The sequence below is a fragment of the Leptodactylus fuscus genome, chromosome 4 (genome assembly GCF_031893055.1).
Source record: "Leptodactylus fuscus isolate aLepFus1 chromosome 4, aLepFus1.hap2, whole genome shotgun sequence".
Lineage (NCBI taxonomy): Eukaryota > Metazoa > Chordata > Amphibia > Anura > Leptodactylidae > Leptodactylus > Leptodactylus fuscus.
Genome location: NC_134268.1, coordinates 36908788 through 36926514, shown reverse-complemented (window position 1 = coordinate 36926514; position 17727 = coordinate 36908788). Strand labels below are relative to the sequence as shown.

At 41.5% G+C, this 17727-nt stretch overlaps 1 protein-coding gene across 3 annotated transcripts; it reads right to left on the bottom strand.

The window, feature by feature from the left end:
• Window positions 1-3189: 3189 nt before the first annotated feature.
• RIDA (reactive intermediate imine deaminase A) lies at window positions 3190-17654 on the bottom strand. Of its 3 annotated transcripts, none has more exons than XM_075272099.1 (6): window positions 17495-17654; window positions 6848-6953; window positions 6218-6272; window positions 6033-6101; window positions 4462-4517; window positions 3190-3430 (listed from the first exon to the last, which is right to left on the bottom strand). In XM_075272099.1, exons 1-6 carry the CDS (start codon window positions 17557-17559, stop codon window positions 3362-3364), a joined length of 420 nt encoding a protein of 139 aa, XP_075128200.1. In that variant the 5' UTR covers window positions 17560-17654; the 3' UTR covers window positions 3190-3361. The 3 variants fall into 3 exon arrangements, with proteins under 3 accessions (XP_075128200.1, XP_075128201.1, XP_075128203.1); XM_075272100.1 differs by lacking the exon at window positions 17495-17654 and adding an exon at window positions 14677-14784; XM_075272102.1 differs by lacking the exon at window positions 17495-17654 and adding an exon at window positions 12710-12807.
• Between the last annotated feature and the right edge of the window lie 73 nt (window positions 17655-17727).

The following is a 17727-nucleotide window of genomic DNA, read 5'->3' as shown; positions in this document are numbered from 1 at the left end:
TATTTCACCACCAGGACATTTAAAACAATAGATAAGAGCTGTAGTATAAGGCTAGGTTCACATTTGCATTGGAATCTCCATAGGAGACTCTGCCACAGATTTGGTCTAAAATTTCGAATATCTAAACCTTTTAACAACTTTTGATTTACTGGCAGCATTTGTGACATTAATAAAAATTGTAATACTTTATTAAAGGGGTTGTCCCGTTATGGATATCCATCATCTATCCACAGGAAAGGGGATATTTCATAGATAGGGGCCCAATCACCTTATCCTGATCGGTGGATCCTACAGTGATCAGGAGGGAATGGACCACTTGTATGGGTCTGCCTGTACTGTGATCTCCAGCAGCGCTCACAGCCCCCCATGGGCACATTTTATAACATAGAACAGCGATTCTGGTGTCCTATGAAAGAAAACATTCTCAGCTTTCATGAAAATATATCAGTTCTGCCTGTATTAGTTCCAGAACTATCAGCTGAAAACACTGTTGGGGTTTCCATATTTATATGCAGCTGTTCTCATATTCCTGCAGAGTCGTCTGCATTTCAGTGCTGACTGTGCTTTCAACTTGTTCTATTTCCACTTGATACAGGTAGAACAGTGACCTTGGTGCCATATGAAAGCTGAGAATCTCGTCTTTCCTATGATATCAGAATGAGTATATCGGGTCAGTTTCTGTGGTCTTGTGATAAATAAATGTTGAAAACACCATTCTTTTGTTACAGGTGTTTTTCAGGATTTTAAAGGGGTTTTCCCATGTACATAATCATATCTATATTTGTAGATAATTAAAAGTTAAACATTTTTGCAAATATAAGTAATTAAAAATTCTGCAGAGTTTTAAAGATTTTCTCTAATTATCTTAGTGGTGACAGTCTGTTATCCTATTCGGTTGACAATGGATATGACCACTAATGCAGAAACTTTCTATGGTCAGGGACTTGTCAGGAAACCAGCCATGATTTTCTTACTGTAGCCGGGGTATCAGGCAGGGACACAACATGTATCAGAAGATATCCCGGCCACAACAAGGAAATCATGGCGGATTTTCTGACCTTAGAAAGTTTCTGCATTGGTGGTCGTATCCATGGCAACCGATCAAGATAACAGACTGTCACCACTAAGAAAGTTAGAGAAAATCTTTAAAACTCGGCAGAATTTTTAATTACTTATATTTAAGATAAGATAAGATATTCCTTTAATAGTCTCACAATGGGGAAATTTCAGTAATACAGCATCATAGATGATACAGTAGTATATAACAAGAGAGAAACACATACAAGCTCATGGCAGATAGAGAAATCCTAGGAATCATAGCAACTAAAAAGAAAGAAACACAGACACACTGCAGGATCATTTAGTTCTCTGTGCGGAGTGATGTTAATAATACAGCCGAATGTGGTTGGAGGACACAAGGAGGGGTCACAGCATCTAGATATAACAGGCAGAAACGTTTTTGCAAAGGTGGGGGACATATACAGCTATCATGATAACATGTGGCAATTCCTTTGGTAGGTGGTGAGATCTCCTGCTCACAGCTGATAGTTTGGTATTTTGTATCAGCGCTATTGTCCATTAACCACAAAAGAAAATACCCCAAATGTCCTTCATCACAAGCCCTCCTCTTCCTTCCTTCTTACCACTGTGTTCTACTGCCCATTTGCAAAAATGTTTAACTTTTAATTATCTAAACATTTAAAAATAATTATGTAGATGGGAATACCCCTTTAATATTGAGGGGTCTAACACTTGGCACTTAAAAAAACCCTCATATACTGCAGTGGCTAAGCTAGGTTACTGCAGCTCAGCAATATATTCACATGAAGCATAGGCTCCGAGAGATGTCACCTTTTCAGGGCGGCTATTTTGTGTAATTGATTGTCCAGGGAAAACTAGCCTGTGTAGGACACCTCATCCATTACTAGTGGATGTAAAGGAGGACTGAATCAGGGACTCAGATCAGACCTTCTTATTCACACTGTGCAGGAGAAAGGAGAGAGAGGATGGCTAAGCAGAACCATTAACCTCTTGACTGCCTCCTCTCATGACAGCAGGGAGTTAGGGACTAAAAGTTTGGCCCAGCATGCCCACAAGTGCAGCAGCAGTCCTAGGTGCCGTCCTATGCAGTGACCGGAAGAGATTTCTTTGTACTTGCCTAAATTCATCTGCATTTGTTATTCATTATTTCATTATATAGCAGACATTGTGTGCTATTTATTCTATTAAATCCAATAAAAAGATATTTTAATGTAAAAATAGTAGTTTGTATATGGATATTAGTAACATTAGCCCTGCAGTTAGTATTAGTTATCCTGTAACAGCAATATTAGTAATATTATCCTGTAATAGTAGTTAGGAGTTGTTATCCTGTATAGTAATATTATCCTGTATAGCGACATCATTTAAGATGCTTTTTTTCCCCCCACAGACACAGCTGATGTAGAAGAATAAGTTCCTTCTGATACCTTCACGATCTGGACTTTTTTGTATTGTTGCTGGAAACTTTCTGGAGATGTTTTAGTTGTTTAAGTGAGATTTAAGCCCATCAGAGCTCATCTCATGTCACATTGCCAAGACTTCAGCCTGTAGTCACACGAGGATTTGTACTACACCACAGTTTTGTGCCTTATGATATAAACTCAGTGGAGTGGAGAGTTATTGCCCTTTCTTTGCGTGATATCCATGTTCCTCTATATGTGGTGTCTAGAAGACAGAAGGAATTTCAAGACGAGTGGAAATGTCGCCACCTTGTGGTCCGATATTGTAATGGTCACACCATCATGTGTAAAATTGGTCATTTTCTAGCATTAAATGATGTAGATATTACATATAAATGTCATGTTTTCAGTGTTGTGCATTATAGGTTTTTCAGTCTACACTTAGGTTGGGATAAGGGTAATGTGAGGTGAGTCACAAGCATACAAAGAATTTATATTTTCACCAAGTTAAAGAGAGATATACACAACCCCCCCCACACACACAAACACGTACATGTTCAACCATTTGCACTATAATCCATATTAGTTGCTCTTAAGTTTTGTATGTGTATCTGCAAATACTGATGCAAATTTTCCACATTGACATCCATATCACTTGGTGTTGTTCAAGTCGTCCCCCCCCCCCCCAATCCGTAAAGTGGGGCAGTTCATTTTCTCATGAAAATACAAACAAATTTAAAAATCCGTATGAATCCAAAAGAAGAAAAGTAACATTTATTCTAGTGATGAATACCTATGTCAATGCACAGCCCAGATGGTACATACCATGTGCTGGAGGAATCTTAGCACTAAACATAAGGAATGTCTTACAAATTGTTTCTATGAAATTCTAAGGAAGAGACGATTCTATGGGACGATCCTTAAAGGGAACTGGAAACTTCAGTGATGGGTCCAAGGACAGCGACAGCTTCAATCTCTACTCTTCCTCCCTTAGAAAAAGGAAAATAATAAAGTGGTCATAAAGTCATTATATAATACTGTGAAATACTGAAAGACGCCGCTCTGATGGTATGACTGCCACACACACAAACTTACACCCATCATCTATGCCCTAAGGATGCAGTCTGGTCTAGGGTCTGTATTTAAAGGGGGTCTCCAGGCTAAAAATATTGATAACTTATTTTAAAGGATAGGTAATCAATACAAGATTAGTGGAGATCCAATAACTGGCACCCCTATTGATTAGCTGTTCTCAGCAACTGATACACAGAGAATGGGGCAGGGAGCAGACAGCGCCAGTCTCTGTGTAGTGGTCAGACCGGGTACTGCAGACCAGCGCCAATTCATTAGAATCGGGCCACAGCTGCAGTGATCCCATTCAGCTATTACACTGAGAATAGCACTCTATGCTGGAGTATGAATTTATATAGAGGCTCTGGTATTTATGTGTATTTTTATTTTTTTTTAATGGGGGCTATAGTCTGAAAGTGTAATGGTTCTCCATTTATTCTCAGGTCTGTGGCAGGTTGGTCTATGACCCGAATTCATTTAGGGGGGGGGGGGGGGGGTGTCTGTATTTATTTTGAGGTTTTGTCTCAAGGTCTTGATTTATTAGTGTTGCCATTAGGGATGTTGATAGCTGCAGAAGCGAGGAGACAAGGATGTCTCTGCAGTCACCAAAAGTTGCCATGGTGGTCTGGGACAGATGAAAGTCACAGAATCTATAGATAAGCCGTCACCTCTGCTGACCAGTCTGTAATGGTAAATACTTATACTCCACAAGACGTCTCCGAGTAGCCCAGGCCTAACAGACTGAGCTTTTTATACATCTTTCTACAATGGTCCAATAATTGAGAATGGCTTAAATTCTGCGTCAGTTATGTTCCAGTGATTCTAGATTGAAGAACGTTTACTATATCTACATACGCATGAAAATTTCCTTATCCTACTATAACTGGTTTTGAGCGTCCATATCCCCTAAGGGTTTACCAGGCAGACTATTTCACAAAAAGACACTTACTCTTGGCAAGGCAGCAACCTGGTAGGCCGCTCTGGCTGGGAAATTATTCTTAAAAACTGAAATAAAACATAACATTACGGTTAAGAGACAAAGAACAGGCAACTGATATTCCGTAACAATAAGGAATAAAATTTAACTAACTGGGAAGAATTTATAAAGACTGGAGTTTCCTACACCAATCTTAATTCCCTTGCTGGTGTGAAATGTGCCAGAAATTTTAGGAAGCTTCGGCCTCTTTATATGTCTGGCGCATCTCAGGTGGTCCCATGTATCAGAACTAAGGAACTATGGCACAGATTTCGGCTTTGACTCATGCCAGTTCTATGGCTGCGGCGTTTCTACCCTGGCCCGCCTTGATCCCCTCCCCCAAATGGTGTGATATGTGGGGCAGATTCCAGATCTCCATAGACAATTAGAAATAGTAGTGGCTGTACAACATAGACGAGTGGATTTCAGAGAATGAAGGCCAATCTTTACATGTGTGGTATATACTCGAGTATAAGCCGAATTTTTCAGCATAGTTTTTGTGCTGAAAAAGCCCCCCTCAGCTTATACTCGAGTCAGCAAAAAAAAATTTTTTAATGTATTTATTTAGTTATTCTTTTTTAGGGGGGGGGGGGTCTATGACCAGCTGCAATATCAATGTATAGAATCTCCCATAAAATAGTGAGGGGAAAAAAAAAAGCTTTAAAAAGAAAATAAAAAAATAAAAGTTCTAAATCCCTCCTTTCTCTAGAATACATACAAAACAAAATGACTGTGACACACAAACACATTAGGTATCCCTGTGTCTGAGAGTGCCCGGACTACTGAATATAGGGGATCTGCAGTGCTCCTGTTCCATCGGGAAGGGGTTAATAGGAGCACTGCAGATACCCTATATTCAGCCAGAATGAATTCCAAGTGGGGGAAAAAAATCCCAGTCCTCAAGTTCAGGGAAGGGGCAGATAGACAACCAAAACACCCCCTCCCCTTCCTCATCACCCAGCAACTGCACCCAAAAACTCTGACCATTTTAATTTTTGAAATTTTCCAGTAGCTGCTGCATTTCCCCCCCTCGGCTTATACTTGAGTCAATAAGTTTTTCCCAGTTTTTTGTGGTAAAATTAGGGGCCTCGGCTTATATTCGGGTCTGCTTATACTCGAGTATATACGGTATACCAGCCTCTTGCCATTGTTGTTTTTTTTTTTTTTTTGTTTAGCTATTATGTTTAGCATATTTTTCTGGCAGTTTTTTCTACAGAGAATGTTGAAGGAAGATTTATCAAGACTGGAGTTCTGTACGCCAGTCTTCATCCATTCCATTGTTCTGGCCTCTTAATAATTCAGGCACATTCCTGTGCGCCACAATGAAAATCTATTCCAGCAAGGAACAGACACAGATTTACTGGGTGACTTTTAGTAAACTTGCTGAGCCCTTGTAAAAAGTGTGAAGCGAAGCGCATAAGGAGGGAAGTGCCGCATCTTTGGAGCAAGAAAAAAAACTGTGTCCCTCCCCTATATCCATCTACGCCAGTCTCCTGCAGTAACTACCCCCAGTATGGACATAAACACCTATTCTCTATACTTACATTGCTTGTAGATTTCATTAACATCATTGAAATCATTGATATCTGCCAATAACACTGTAGTCTTCACAACTAGAAGAAAAACAGAGAATGTTAGCTATATCTAATATAATGATGGAACCACAGATATATGTAAAATGAACATACGGATAGAAAGAAACAGTACATCTCTATACAGACATACATACCATTGTTGTAGTCACACCCGGCTGCTTTAAGGATTTCACCCATATTCACCAAGGCCTGGAAACGACATAAATATGTGAATGTTAAATGGTTATTTGGCACTATTCATAGAGGGAGTTCAGACTACTTTTATATAATGTCCACTGCTCTCATCCATCACAGGATGAGAACAACGGACATTAAACAAATGCAGATGGAGCCCCCTCCGTCTGGTGTATCTGCATTAATCCCAATGTAAAACACATGACGGAAAATAAAGTTTTGCATGCAGGACTTTCTTTTCTATTCCTGACAGAGGATAGTGTCCGTCCTAATGTTCACATTAGAATAGGTGAGGACAGAGATGGAGGAGCTTGGTCTGTGTCCAATACACTGCTACAGTTAATGTCCACTGCTGTCATCCTATTTGGGGGGGGGGGGTCTTAATTGTCAGACCACCACTGGTCACATAGTCATAACCTGTGCTAAGGATCAGCCATCAATATTTCGTTCCTTTAAAGTAAATGGGAGATACAGTCACACTATGTCACATATGGCCGCCTGATCAGTTATATGGCGTGTCTGGTTGTATACTGATCTGAATTCTATTACATTTCATGAATAAATGAACAAGTAAAACAAACATATTTTACCTGTTTTGCCTCATTTTTAACCCCGCCAGGCACGAGCTGTCCATTTGCAGGATCCATGCCGAGCTGTCCAGACACATACATGGTCTTGTCAACCACCACTGCTTGACTGCAATACAGAAAACAAGCTGTCCATTATCTACACTTCTATTTGTAGCAGGCATGCAGAAAAACAAGGTTTTTTTTCTCTATAGAAAATCACGTTTAAATTATCCAGTATGGGTTAGGAGTGTTAACTTACCAGACCAAGGTCAGGCATACAGAGTAGCACAAAGGCCTCAAAGTTATGGCCGTAGTCACACATACTCCAATGCAACAGAGTTTATAAAAGTTTATGGGCCCATATACTCTCACTATAGATAAAACAGTACTGTTTGTATATAGAGGATGGATAAAAGTCTCGGAGATCCTGACCCAACAATCCCATCAAACTGTATCATAAGAATCATGTAGCACTATATATAAATAAGGACTCCTATAGTCACCTATATATTAATGCTTCTGATCCTGCTTTTTAATAATTCATCACTGGATTGTTTACCCCTAAAAGGGGTTTTCCAGGTGGGGATAAGTCAGTAGGGGTCCAATACCCAGGAACCCCAACATTACTGGCCAGTGACATCACATTTATTTGTCACTTAGTATTGCAGCTCAGCACCATCCACTTGAATGGGACTAAGCTACACACAAACCAAGTGCAGTCACTATATCACATACCTGTCCGAATTCTGCAATTTCTTCAAAAAGTTGAGCAATAGGTTTGCCATGTATCACACTCTTACCGATTTAATATTGATGGCCTGTCCTAAGGACTGGTCATCAATATCTTAATTCCAAAAATCTCTTTAGGCTAAGGGGGCGTTCACACTACCATTGGTGTCCGACAGCTAGCGTATGATGCTAATGTCCGCACGGACATTAGCATCGGACACTAGCTGTGTCCGTGACATTTTGCATTGTGTCCATTCACAAAAATGTCCGATTTTTCAAGCAGACAGCAAAGACCTACATGTAGGTTTTTGCTGTCCACTTGAAAAATCGGACATCTTTGTGAACGGACACTTAAGGACAGACATGGACTGTAAAAAAATGCACCCGATGTCCCATTAAATCTATGCAAAATGTAACGGACACAGCTAGTGTCCGATGCTAATGTCCGCGCAAGATTTTGCACAGACATTAGCATCGGACACCGACGGTAGTGTGAACGCCCCCTAAGGCCACAAGTTTTGCCAACCCTGTTGGGACCTGCTAACAAAGCCAGGGAGTGCTGAAACATATTTAGCGTCTATGCTGCAACCTAGAATTACGCATATATATATATATGTCTTTTTTTTAAATGTAGACTGTCAGCCACATATAAGGCTCATAATTAGAGATTAGCGAACACTATTCCAAACAGCCGTTTCGAATAGCACGCTCTCATAGAAATTAATGGAAGCGGCTGGCAACGCTTACCCCCCCCCCCCCCCCCCCCCCCGCGTTCCGGCTACGTCCATTCATTTCTATGGGAGCGTGCTATTCGAAACGGCTGTTTTGAATAGTGTTCGCTCATCTCTACTCATAATATATATTTTTTCTCCATCAGTATGTCTTTGGAGTATGGGAGGAAATCCACATAAACACAGGGAGAACATACAAATTCCTTGCAGATATTGTCCTTGGCAGGATTCGAACCCAAGACTCCAGCGCTGCACTGCTAGCCACTGAGACATTGTGTGGCCCCATGTATATATATATTTGTGACTAGAACATTGTGGTACACTTTGGTAGTAAGTTATTTTATGTGTCTTTGCATGTTATTTTGTCCCTCATTTCACAGTGATCTATGTTGTGGAAAGAACTTGGAAAACCAAGGCAAAAAAAATAATTTAAATTTCCCATTCATTTCAATAGGTTTTGCAAGGTGGAATATGCCTAAAAACAGATCATGAAAAATCAGCTAGAGGAAAAATTCTGCTACCAACTCCCACTGAAATTAATGGGAGAGGTGGGAGGTATTTTTGAGGCCGAATTCACATCAAAATTCACCTACAAAACCAAGAACAAGGCCTAAGGCCACAAGCACCCAGTGCCTACATGGCCCCATTCACTAGCATGGGGCGCAAAAGGGATAGGATGAATATGACCTGTCCTGAGCTTTGCCCCGGGCTCACAATACACAGTCGTGTGTATGGGGCCATAGAAATGAATAGGTCAGTATGCTAGCTCACAGGCCTAAGGGAGATTTACTAATTGTCTACAACAAAGTGTAACATGTACTACTTTGCTGACCAGTTAGACAAGGAGGTATAGCTTGAAAACATGTTATGTGTAAAATCTGTAAAACTAAAGCCAACCAATAAGGCTAAATTGGAGAGTCAGCTGCAGAAACCACCAGAGAGAAAAGTCCTCTCCACCTCTGTCAGTATGAAAAAACCAAACACCTGATTCCATAATAGTCAATGGGGTCAGTCAGTGTCCACAGGTAACCGCTATTTTAGCAGTCCAGCTTTCATTTGGGTCCCCAGGTTGACCTGAACGGTGAGGAACCTGGGGCGGATGTGATCCTAACGGTGAGGAACCTGGGGCAGATGTGATCCTAGCCTAAGTACCCTGTTTCCCCGAAAATAAGACATCCCCCAAAAGTAAGGCATGGGGGAGGTTTTGTTAAATTGCCTAATATAAGGCACCCCCCGAAAATAAGACATCCCCAAAAACACTGCAGCCGGCAGAACACTGTGCACGATGTTCCGTGTGCACAGGTATGCCAGCTGCTGCCTCTGCTGTGATACCACTGTTCCTGCTGCTGTAAGATGAGCTGGGAAAGCATCGTATGCTGCGGGGAGTCCACTCTCCCAGCTCATCCCACAGCAGCCGGAACAGTGGTATCACAGCAGAGGAGGCAGCCAGCTTTCCTGTGCACACGGAGCACAGCGTTCAGCCGGCTGCAATGCCCACTAAGTGAGGCTCTCCGGCACAATCGCCAGAAGCCTCGGTAATCTCTGCTAAGCCCCGCCAACCACTTCCACCACTGTGACCAACAGCAGCACCAGCGCTGCTATGAAGATGGGGAAGGTAACTAGCATAGCTCCCCCACCACCACCACCACCTCTTGCACCACCTACAACCGGCAGTCATGCCGGCACTCCGCTAAGGAAGTGCCGGCATGACTGCCGATTGTCCCCTGCTCCAGCCGCTCCATAAGACACCCCCCAAAAATAAGACAGGTCATATATTTCGGAAGAGAATTTAATATAAGACACTGTCTTATTTTTGGGGAAACAGGGTAGTGCAAACTATTATGCAGGCAATCTATGTGCCAGCTTTATCTTACTACCTAACTCACTGTGATATATCAAACGGATCTACATGTACCTTATCTAGACATTAGTAAATGTGGGCCGTTGCTCTTATTCACCAATGGTAAGTAGACATCATGAAAATGGCACAATAGTATATCAGGAAATGTGACAACCTTTTAATATACAGCCATTCACACGAGATTGGTAAAGTCCTTTACTTTTGCTTAGTGGCAGATCTCCAGTAGAAGTGACACATTAATTGGTGGTTGTTCATTGGTTTTGTTCTAGATGCCTAAATCTTAGTGTCACGAGGAATGAAGTGTGTCAGCGCAGCGCTAGGGCAAAGGGGGATCCTTGGTGGGGGATGCTGGAGGACTCCAGTCTGACTGGACAGGGCAAGGCAACTCCCCATAGATATTGTTTTACTTATTTACAGACAGGTCAAAGGTGGCCATACCCTTGGCTGAAGGTAACATTACACAGCGTGATATTCTCAGACTCAACAACTGGTTCACAAAGTCAGTGCTGAGCTACTCCTTACCCTATAGCGACACAATTGCCTTATAAGAGGGCGATTTGGGACCCTAAGGGGGTGTTCACACATAGGAATTTGAAGCAGATTTTGTTTTGCTTGTCAAAAACAGACAAGGATATTGATGCCGACGGCAGACTTCAGGTGGGATTTGAAGCGGATTCTGCATCAAATCCCTACATATGAACCTAATCCCCCAGTCTATAAGAACATGTGAGTGGTTTAGTGTCCCAAATCGGCCTTTCCTTTAACCTTTTCGCTGCCAAGGGTCTCTGGAAATTTGGCACCTCCAGTAGCCAGAGCAATTTTCACAGTTTTGAGATGGACAAATCAAACCGAAATTCCAACATTAAAAAAGCATCCAAACCCCCCCCCCCCCCATACCTATATATTTTCTTAAAGTAGACACCTGCAGCATTGTCAGAATGCCACCTGGTACTGTATACGAACAGGCACCTTCATGCAATTTTGATTTAAAGTGAATGTTTTATGAAAAAATGCATATAAAAAGCATTTTTATTTGCATCTGTCAGGAATTGAGATCTGCAGTTGCATCTCAATGCCAAATAGCGTTTTCAACAGTGAATTGCTCCAAAACTGTAAGATCAATCATCAAGTTCCTGATATTTTAAAGATGAGATTCTCTTCTTTAAAATGCATTTTAAAGCATCAAGATATGTTGATGCAGTCCAGATATATTGGCATTAGTAGGGAGGACGTAGTAACTACATCCTCGGCTACTGAAGTGCCACCTTGGGAGCACGTATAGCTACTAGAGATGAGCGAGTACAGCCGATCCAAACAGCACGCTCGCATAGAAATGAATGGACGTAGCCGGCACGCGAGGGGTTAAGCGGCCGGCCGATGTCAAAGCGGAAGTACCAGGTGCATCCATTCATTTCTATGGAGTGTGCTTTTCGGATCGGCTGATCCAAACAGTACTCGCTCATCTCTAATAGCTACGTGCTTGGCAGCGAAAGTGTTAATTCGATTAATTCAGAACCAGCAAATGTATTTGCAGTTTACTTATATTTAACCTCCCGGCCTCCCAAAAAACCTCAAACTATATATGTCGTATTACATACCATCCAGAGGGATAGGTGAGGGGGGTGGGACTGGAGGGGGGCAAAGGTGTTTTTTAAGGCAGAAGGACAGTGGTTGTCGCAGTGTAACAACCCCTTCAAACCTATGGTCAGGTCACATGCCCAGTAAATAAATAACAGGATTTTTCAGCTTGGATAAGTCCAAGGAAACTTATAGGCACCATCTCCTGAAGAAGCTCACAAGGCATACAGACATGAGAGGGGAGTACGGGGAGGGGGGGACCAAAAACGACCGTCACACGGACGTCAGCCACATGCACTCCATTTTTTTACAGATAGCATTGCTAGGGGACGGCAGAAAACTAAAAAAAAGATGACACACAGATCGGACACTCATACAACCATCCCATAGGTTACGTAACTCCCCGAGTTCTGCAAACATTGTATTTCTATGAAGTTACGGAAACCGCACAGAATACTCATAGCCTACGGTAGTGGCCTCAGATCTCAGTATTCCCATTTCAGACAAGACTTGCTGGATTGGGAATATTCCTTAACTTTAGTGTACCAGATTAGTGAATGGCATTAATAGCAGATATGTAATATACAGAAGGGCATGTATAGGTTCATGAAGATCCATCAAGTCTCCTGTGCAGGCGAATTATTGTATTCCTCATATAACAATTCTGGAGCTTCCATTCTTTTAACTCTGTATTATGTCAGTCAAACAGCAAGCAGTCCAATCATTGTGTCCATAATGCACTGTATGTCCTACTATAGAACATATCCCCTGGTAAAGACTAGGTCACATATACCAGATCCATTCCCTTCACCTACCAGATGGGTACAAAGGACAACCTTTAAAACTTGTAGATGAGAACGAACAAGGATCAGTTACACAATATAAAAACTAGAACTAGCTGCATACAAGGCACACAGGACAATATATAGAAATTTGCAATGTAATGCGGCTATGCAGCTATATAATGGTATAATAAGCTCGTACCTGTAGACATCCCTCCGGACAGGGGCGGCTGGTGTATAGATAATACGCCTTAGTGTAGCGGACATGTTCGGCTATCGTGTGTCTGCCTGGACATTCTCTGCTCTCAGTGAAGTTGTAACCTTTGATACATATTGATCCAGAGCGGCAGCCAGAGATAGGATCAATGATCCTGCTACCACTGTATAGGGGAGCACATGGAAGGATATCTGACCAGCAAATCTGTTATCTCATAGAAATACTGCTATATACAGGTAATAACTTTCTCTGCAAATTGTGTCCATATTGTTCAGTTTAGATCCTCATGGTACATATAGGAAGAGACAATGAAGTGTATGAAGACTGACTTTCCTAGATTACATATCAGCAAGTCTCAGTGTAGGAGCTGTAAAACATCATAACCCTAATAATCTATAGTAACCAGAAAGGCAATGTAAACATTTGCAATGTATAAGCCAAGTGTGCATGTCATCAAAATGAGTAGAGGGGAATAGGCGGCTGCCAGGCTCTCCGACAACGTATTTCCCATGAGAACAAAGGACTTGGAATGTTAAAATCCAACATGGCCAAAGTCTTCTTCACAATGCCTGTCTTCTATACATATCTGGCCGATCCGCCCGAACTCTATTCTTATATGGTGCAACTTTTTCATTATTCGCAAGGACTGGGCGGAATATAGGATTCGGCTAGTATGTACACTTATTCTGCCACTTTTTGTACACTTCTATGTCTAGTTTTAGCTCCTCAATGGAAAAGTCACTAAGAGCAAGGTTGCAAACTTTCAAGAATCTGCCCAACTCTGATACAAAGATAAGTGCGCATTTCTGGCCAGTCCTATTATAAGGCCCAGCAGCTTTTTCACCAGTAGTTGTGCAGGACCAGCAGTGTTGTCACTGATGCAGCTTCGGATCAACAGAGACATGGCACTGAGAATGTCAGTAAATAGATGGACTGTCAGTAAGTGACTGACACAACAACTGGAGGTAAAACATAGCGGTCATGTGATACTATATACATGGGTGCTGCCGAAGATCAGTGACAACTGCTTTGCTGCAATAACAGCTGCAGTGTCTGGTTGTCACAGTTTACAACAAAGCTGCAGGAAAAAGTCACTATATTGTGTCTCCGTAAATACTGAGCGGATTTTTAAAGCGTAATTGAATTTTTTTTTTTTTTTTAAATAAATCGACAGAGCAGGTGAATATAGCAAACATATAATACTGTATATACTTGTTATATAATTTATTAAAGAAAATAGACTGCCACTGGTGTAATCTGTACAATAGACGTCTATAGAGAGGAGAGCTCATGAAAACAGAGACATCTGCAGTGTACTGTAGAGACAGTTTTCTTCCACAACACAGCTGGGTTATCAGGAATTACATTATAATCTGCCCCTGAAATTATATGTCTCTCTCCCTTCTCCTCCCCTTTCCATAGACTTCATTGTAAATTGACAGTAGTACGAACACAGGAGTCTAATTTATACTTTAACCACTGTATACGTATGTACTTACTGTTTTACCTTAATATGGCAATGTGTAGGGCCAAGTAAAAATATGCTATTATGGAGTTTCATTGCAAATGCTTACCTTATACAATATCATAAATATTGCACATCGCATTAAAATGATCAAGGTATTGAATGAATAGATTACCAGTAGAAAAAACACTTGTGTAATGAGCCCCCTTAATATCACACTATTCCTGCTTAAAATGAGAATTATTCTTATAAGATTACATTGTGGAATTGTTATTTTTGCAATTCCTTCATACAATCATGACTAGGATGTGGAAAAGAATAAAAATCTAATAAATGACTATATGATGACTGAATATTATGGATCACGGGTTTATCGCTGCACACTTCCGTTATAGTTGTTTGATATGGCAACATGATATGAAGCCACAGGCGATACATTAGCACAATGCAGATAACAGGACACCCTGTAATGCGGCAGACATCATACCTGTAAACCCCCTTGAGAGAAGGTGCTCTTGGTGTGTAAATGACGCGTCTTAGTGTGGATGACATGATGTACTCAGGAACGTCTCCTTCCGATTCCAAGATCTTATATTCCAGCAACGGATATAACCTTTGATTCTTATTGACTTAGTGAGTCACCCAGGTTAAGATCGGAGATCTTGTTTGTTCAGCCTGACCAATAAAAATAACATTACAGCGAGAAGTGTTTATAATAAACACTTGTCGCCTCCCGAAAGCACAACCGTACGAGAGGTTAATATGATTAACCATTTATATCCTCTAAATCCGTTGCATCACATACAGTACCATAGAGAAGTCTACTGTACCTTTTATGTAATTTGCCTAGAAGCCATAAAACGCTAATGCTGATAAGTTGTATGGAGGCAAACACTGGTGGTCATTGTCCCTCTCGCCATGTTGAACTGTATGTTTATAAACAGGTCTTTAGTGCATATATATATATATATATATATATATATATATATATATATATATATATATTGCTTATGCAGCCAAGTCCTCCTCATAGATGTAATGATAATCTGAAAAACCACATATACTTTCCAGACTACAGATTTTCTTCCCTTAACCAATGGCAAGAATGACTGGTTTTCAAGAAAAAAAAAAAAAAAAAAAAACCTTCAAAACTAGAAAACCCTGTTCACATGATACATAAAATTTTCATGCAAATTTTTGACTGCGCCATAAAAGAGAGTGTGCAGAGCTAGTAGCATGGTAACTTATTTTTTTTACAGATTCTGCACAGAAAAGCCAAGGATTGGCACCATTGAAATTCTGCCCTATGGTAAATGCATGGTGGATTATAACGGACTAGTGTAAACTTACCACTTGCATACTGACAAAAATTTGCAAAGGAAACAGGTCACAGGGAAAAACACTACTTGATTCAGGTGACCCTAACCCAGGGGTAGGGAACCTTGGCTCTCCAGCTGCTGCAAAACTAAAACTCCCAGCATGCATACTTGCTCTGCTGTTCTTGGAACTCCCATGGAATTGAATGGAGCATGCTGGGAGTTCCCTATTCCTGGTCCCTATCTATCTAAAGGGCTGGGTTATATGCTGGGTTCTGGTGACAGACCCCCTTTAAGAGTGGCCTACAAAAAGCTAGTCTTAAACAATTCCCTGGCTGTTGGAAGCTGCTCTTGAATTATTAAGAGGGTCTGGTTTCTTAATAATTTTGGCCCACTCCCGTGCAGCAAAACTAAAATCTAAGCCAACCAGGAACTGGTGTGAGATAGTAAATTTATCGAGCTGAGGCACCCTACCCTAGCCTGCCTTGGTGTCTTCCCATTTTTGTAAAAAGTGGAGAGCGGGCACAGAAAAAAGGAAATGAACCATCTTTGGCACAGAAAAGTTCTGTGTGCCAAAAAGACTTTACAAATATTCCATGCTCTGGCACAGAAGGAACAGATGATTTCCCCCAATGTACGACACTGTGCAAAGATTAGTGAAGAGGTTGCATCACTCACTTTTCCAAAAATTTGAGCCTCTTGACAGATGATTGGTGGAAATCCAAAACTAATCAGATATTGAGGACCTATCCTAAAGATAGGTGATGAATGTCTTAGGCCCAGTTCGCATCTGAGTTCGGGCTATTCCATTCCGCTCTTTGCATGAAAATGCGGAGAGAAAAATCCTGCAAATATCACTTTTCTCAAAACCGAGCAGAAACCACACGGATCCCATTACAGTCTATGGGGTCCGCAGGATTCCTTAGATAACTGCTTTTTATGTGCAGATTAGCACAGGATTTAGCCATGGAAAATCCCATTAAGGCCCCACACTATGAAACGCTGCTTTTTTGTGTTTTAGATTTCCTGCAGTTTTTGAGCCAAAACCAGGACTGGATTGAGCAAAAGAGAGAAGTCTAAGTATAATCTGCAACAACACAAAAAACAAAGTTTTTGCAACATGGTGCCTTAGTGGGGGAAGTAGTAATTGACTTAGACCACTGATTATGGAACTGGCAGTTCTGGTAACGCTGTAATTCCTGGATCTGAGGCAGCATCCGGTCCCGTGGCCCCTGGGGGTCGTTTTGTCCCCCATCCTTCCCTGATCTTACAGATAATTTAATTATTTTAATTCTGACGTCACCAGAACCCCCAGGTCCATCATCAGCGATTCATGGGACCAGGTAGGTAAATTATTACTCCCTGGACAACCCCTTTAAGCAAATCTATTCTGTATAATATTCAAAAAATCTGCAATGTGAGGTCCCATTCCTGTTTGTTTTTCAATATATCATCCATATGTCATACTTGCAGTTTTTCTTACAGCCCGCTATATGCATGCAATCCTGTGCTTGTTATAAAATTAAAAAAATAAAATAAATTAAACCTGTCTTAGAAATTGTCCCGCTCAAGCACAAATGTTCCGGGTGTACCCCGCAGGTCTTTACAAGCTGTGGGCAGTCACTTGCCATACTACAGTGATGCCAGTACAGTAGGAGAATACCAGTCCTGCATGTCTTCACTGGCATCTTGTATATTGGAGCAGCTCTCAAAAGCTGTTTTTGGGGGGGTTTTTTTGCAAGAACTGGAGATCCCCTTTAAAACATTCTTCATTTCAGCCCATGCAAAACCCAAAAACCTCAAAGCAATTGTCAGGGGGTCCACACCCATGAGCTCAGGACTAGTAACTGGTTGCCTATAGAAAGACCCAGGTGGTCACAGGCAGCAGCTGTCACTTTAATGGAGACCACAGCAGCAGTAGCGCAGCCACAACCTTCCAGTCACCTCACACAGTGTCCTTACTCTTGCTGCACGTTACAGAAGCATTACCTGTATGGGCCAATGGCAGCTGGAGCCTTAGCACTGCAGATTATCTTCCTGACCACGGAAGCCATGGCTGACACTTGTCCGTGACCCGCACTATGGACTCTGCAGCCCAGTCTACAGCACAAACTTCCACATGGACTCAGCGCATGCGCACGGACGGGGTGCTCGAACTCCCAGGGAACGTTCTATTGATATCACGCCGTCTCCGAACCCACCAATCAGCTTCCTCGCTGCTG

Bases quoted from the DNA above. Each gene is read 5' to 3' on its own strand.
- RIDA (XM_075272099.1), bottom strand. From the start codon at position 17,559: ATGGCTTCCGTGGTCAGGAAGATAATCTGCAGTGCTAAGGCTCCAGCT. The intron at 6,954-17,494 runs GTAATGCTTCTG...TCTGTATTGCAG, and splicing joins GCTGCCATTGGCCCATACAG to TCAAGCAGTGGTGGTTGACA. The intron at 4,518-6,032 runs GTAAGTATAGAG...GTTTTATTTCAG, and splicing joins TAATGAAATCTACAAGCAAT to TTTTTAAGAATAATTTCCCA.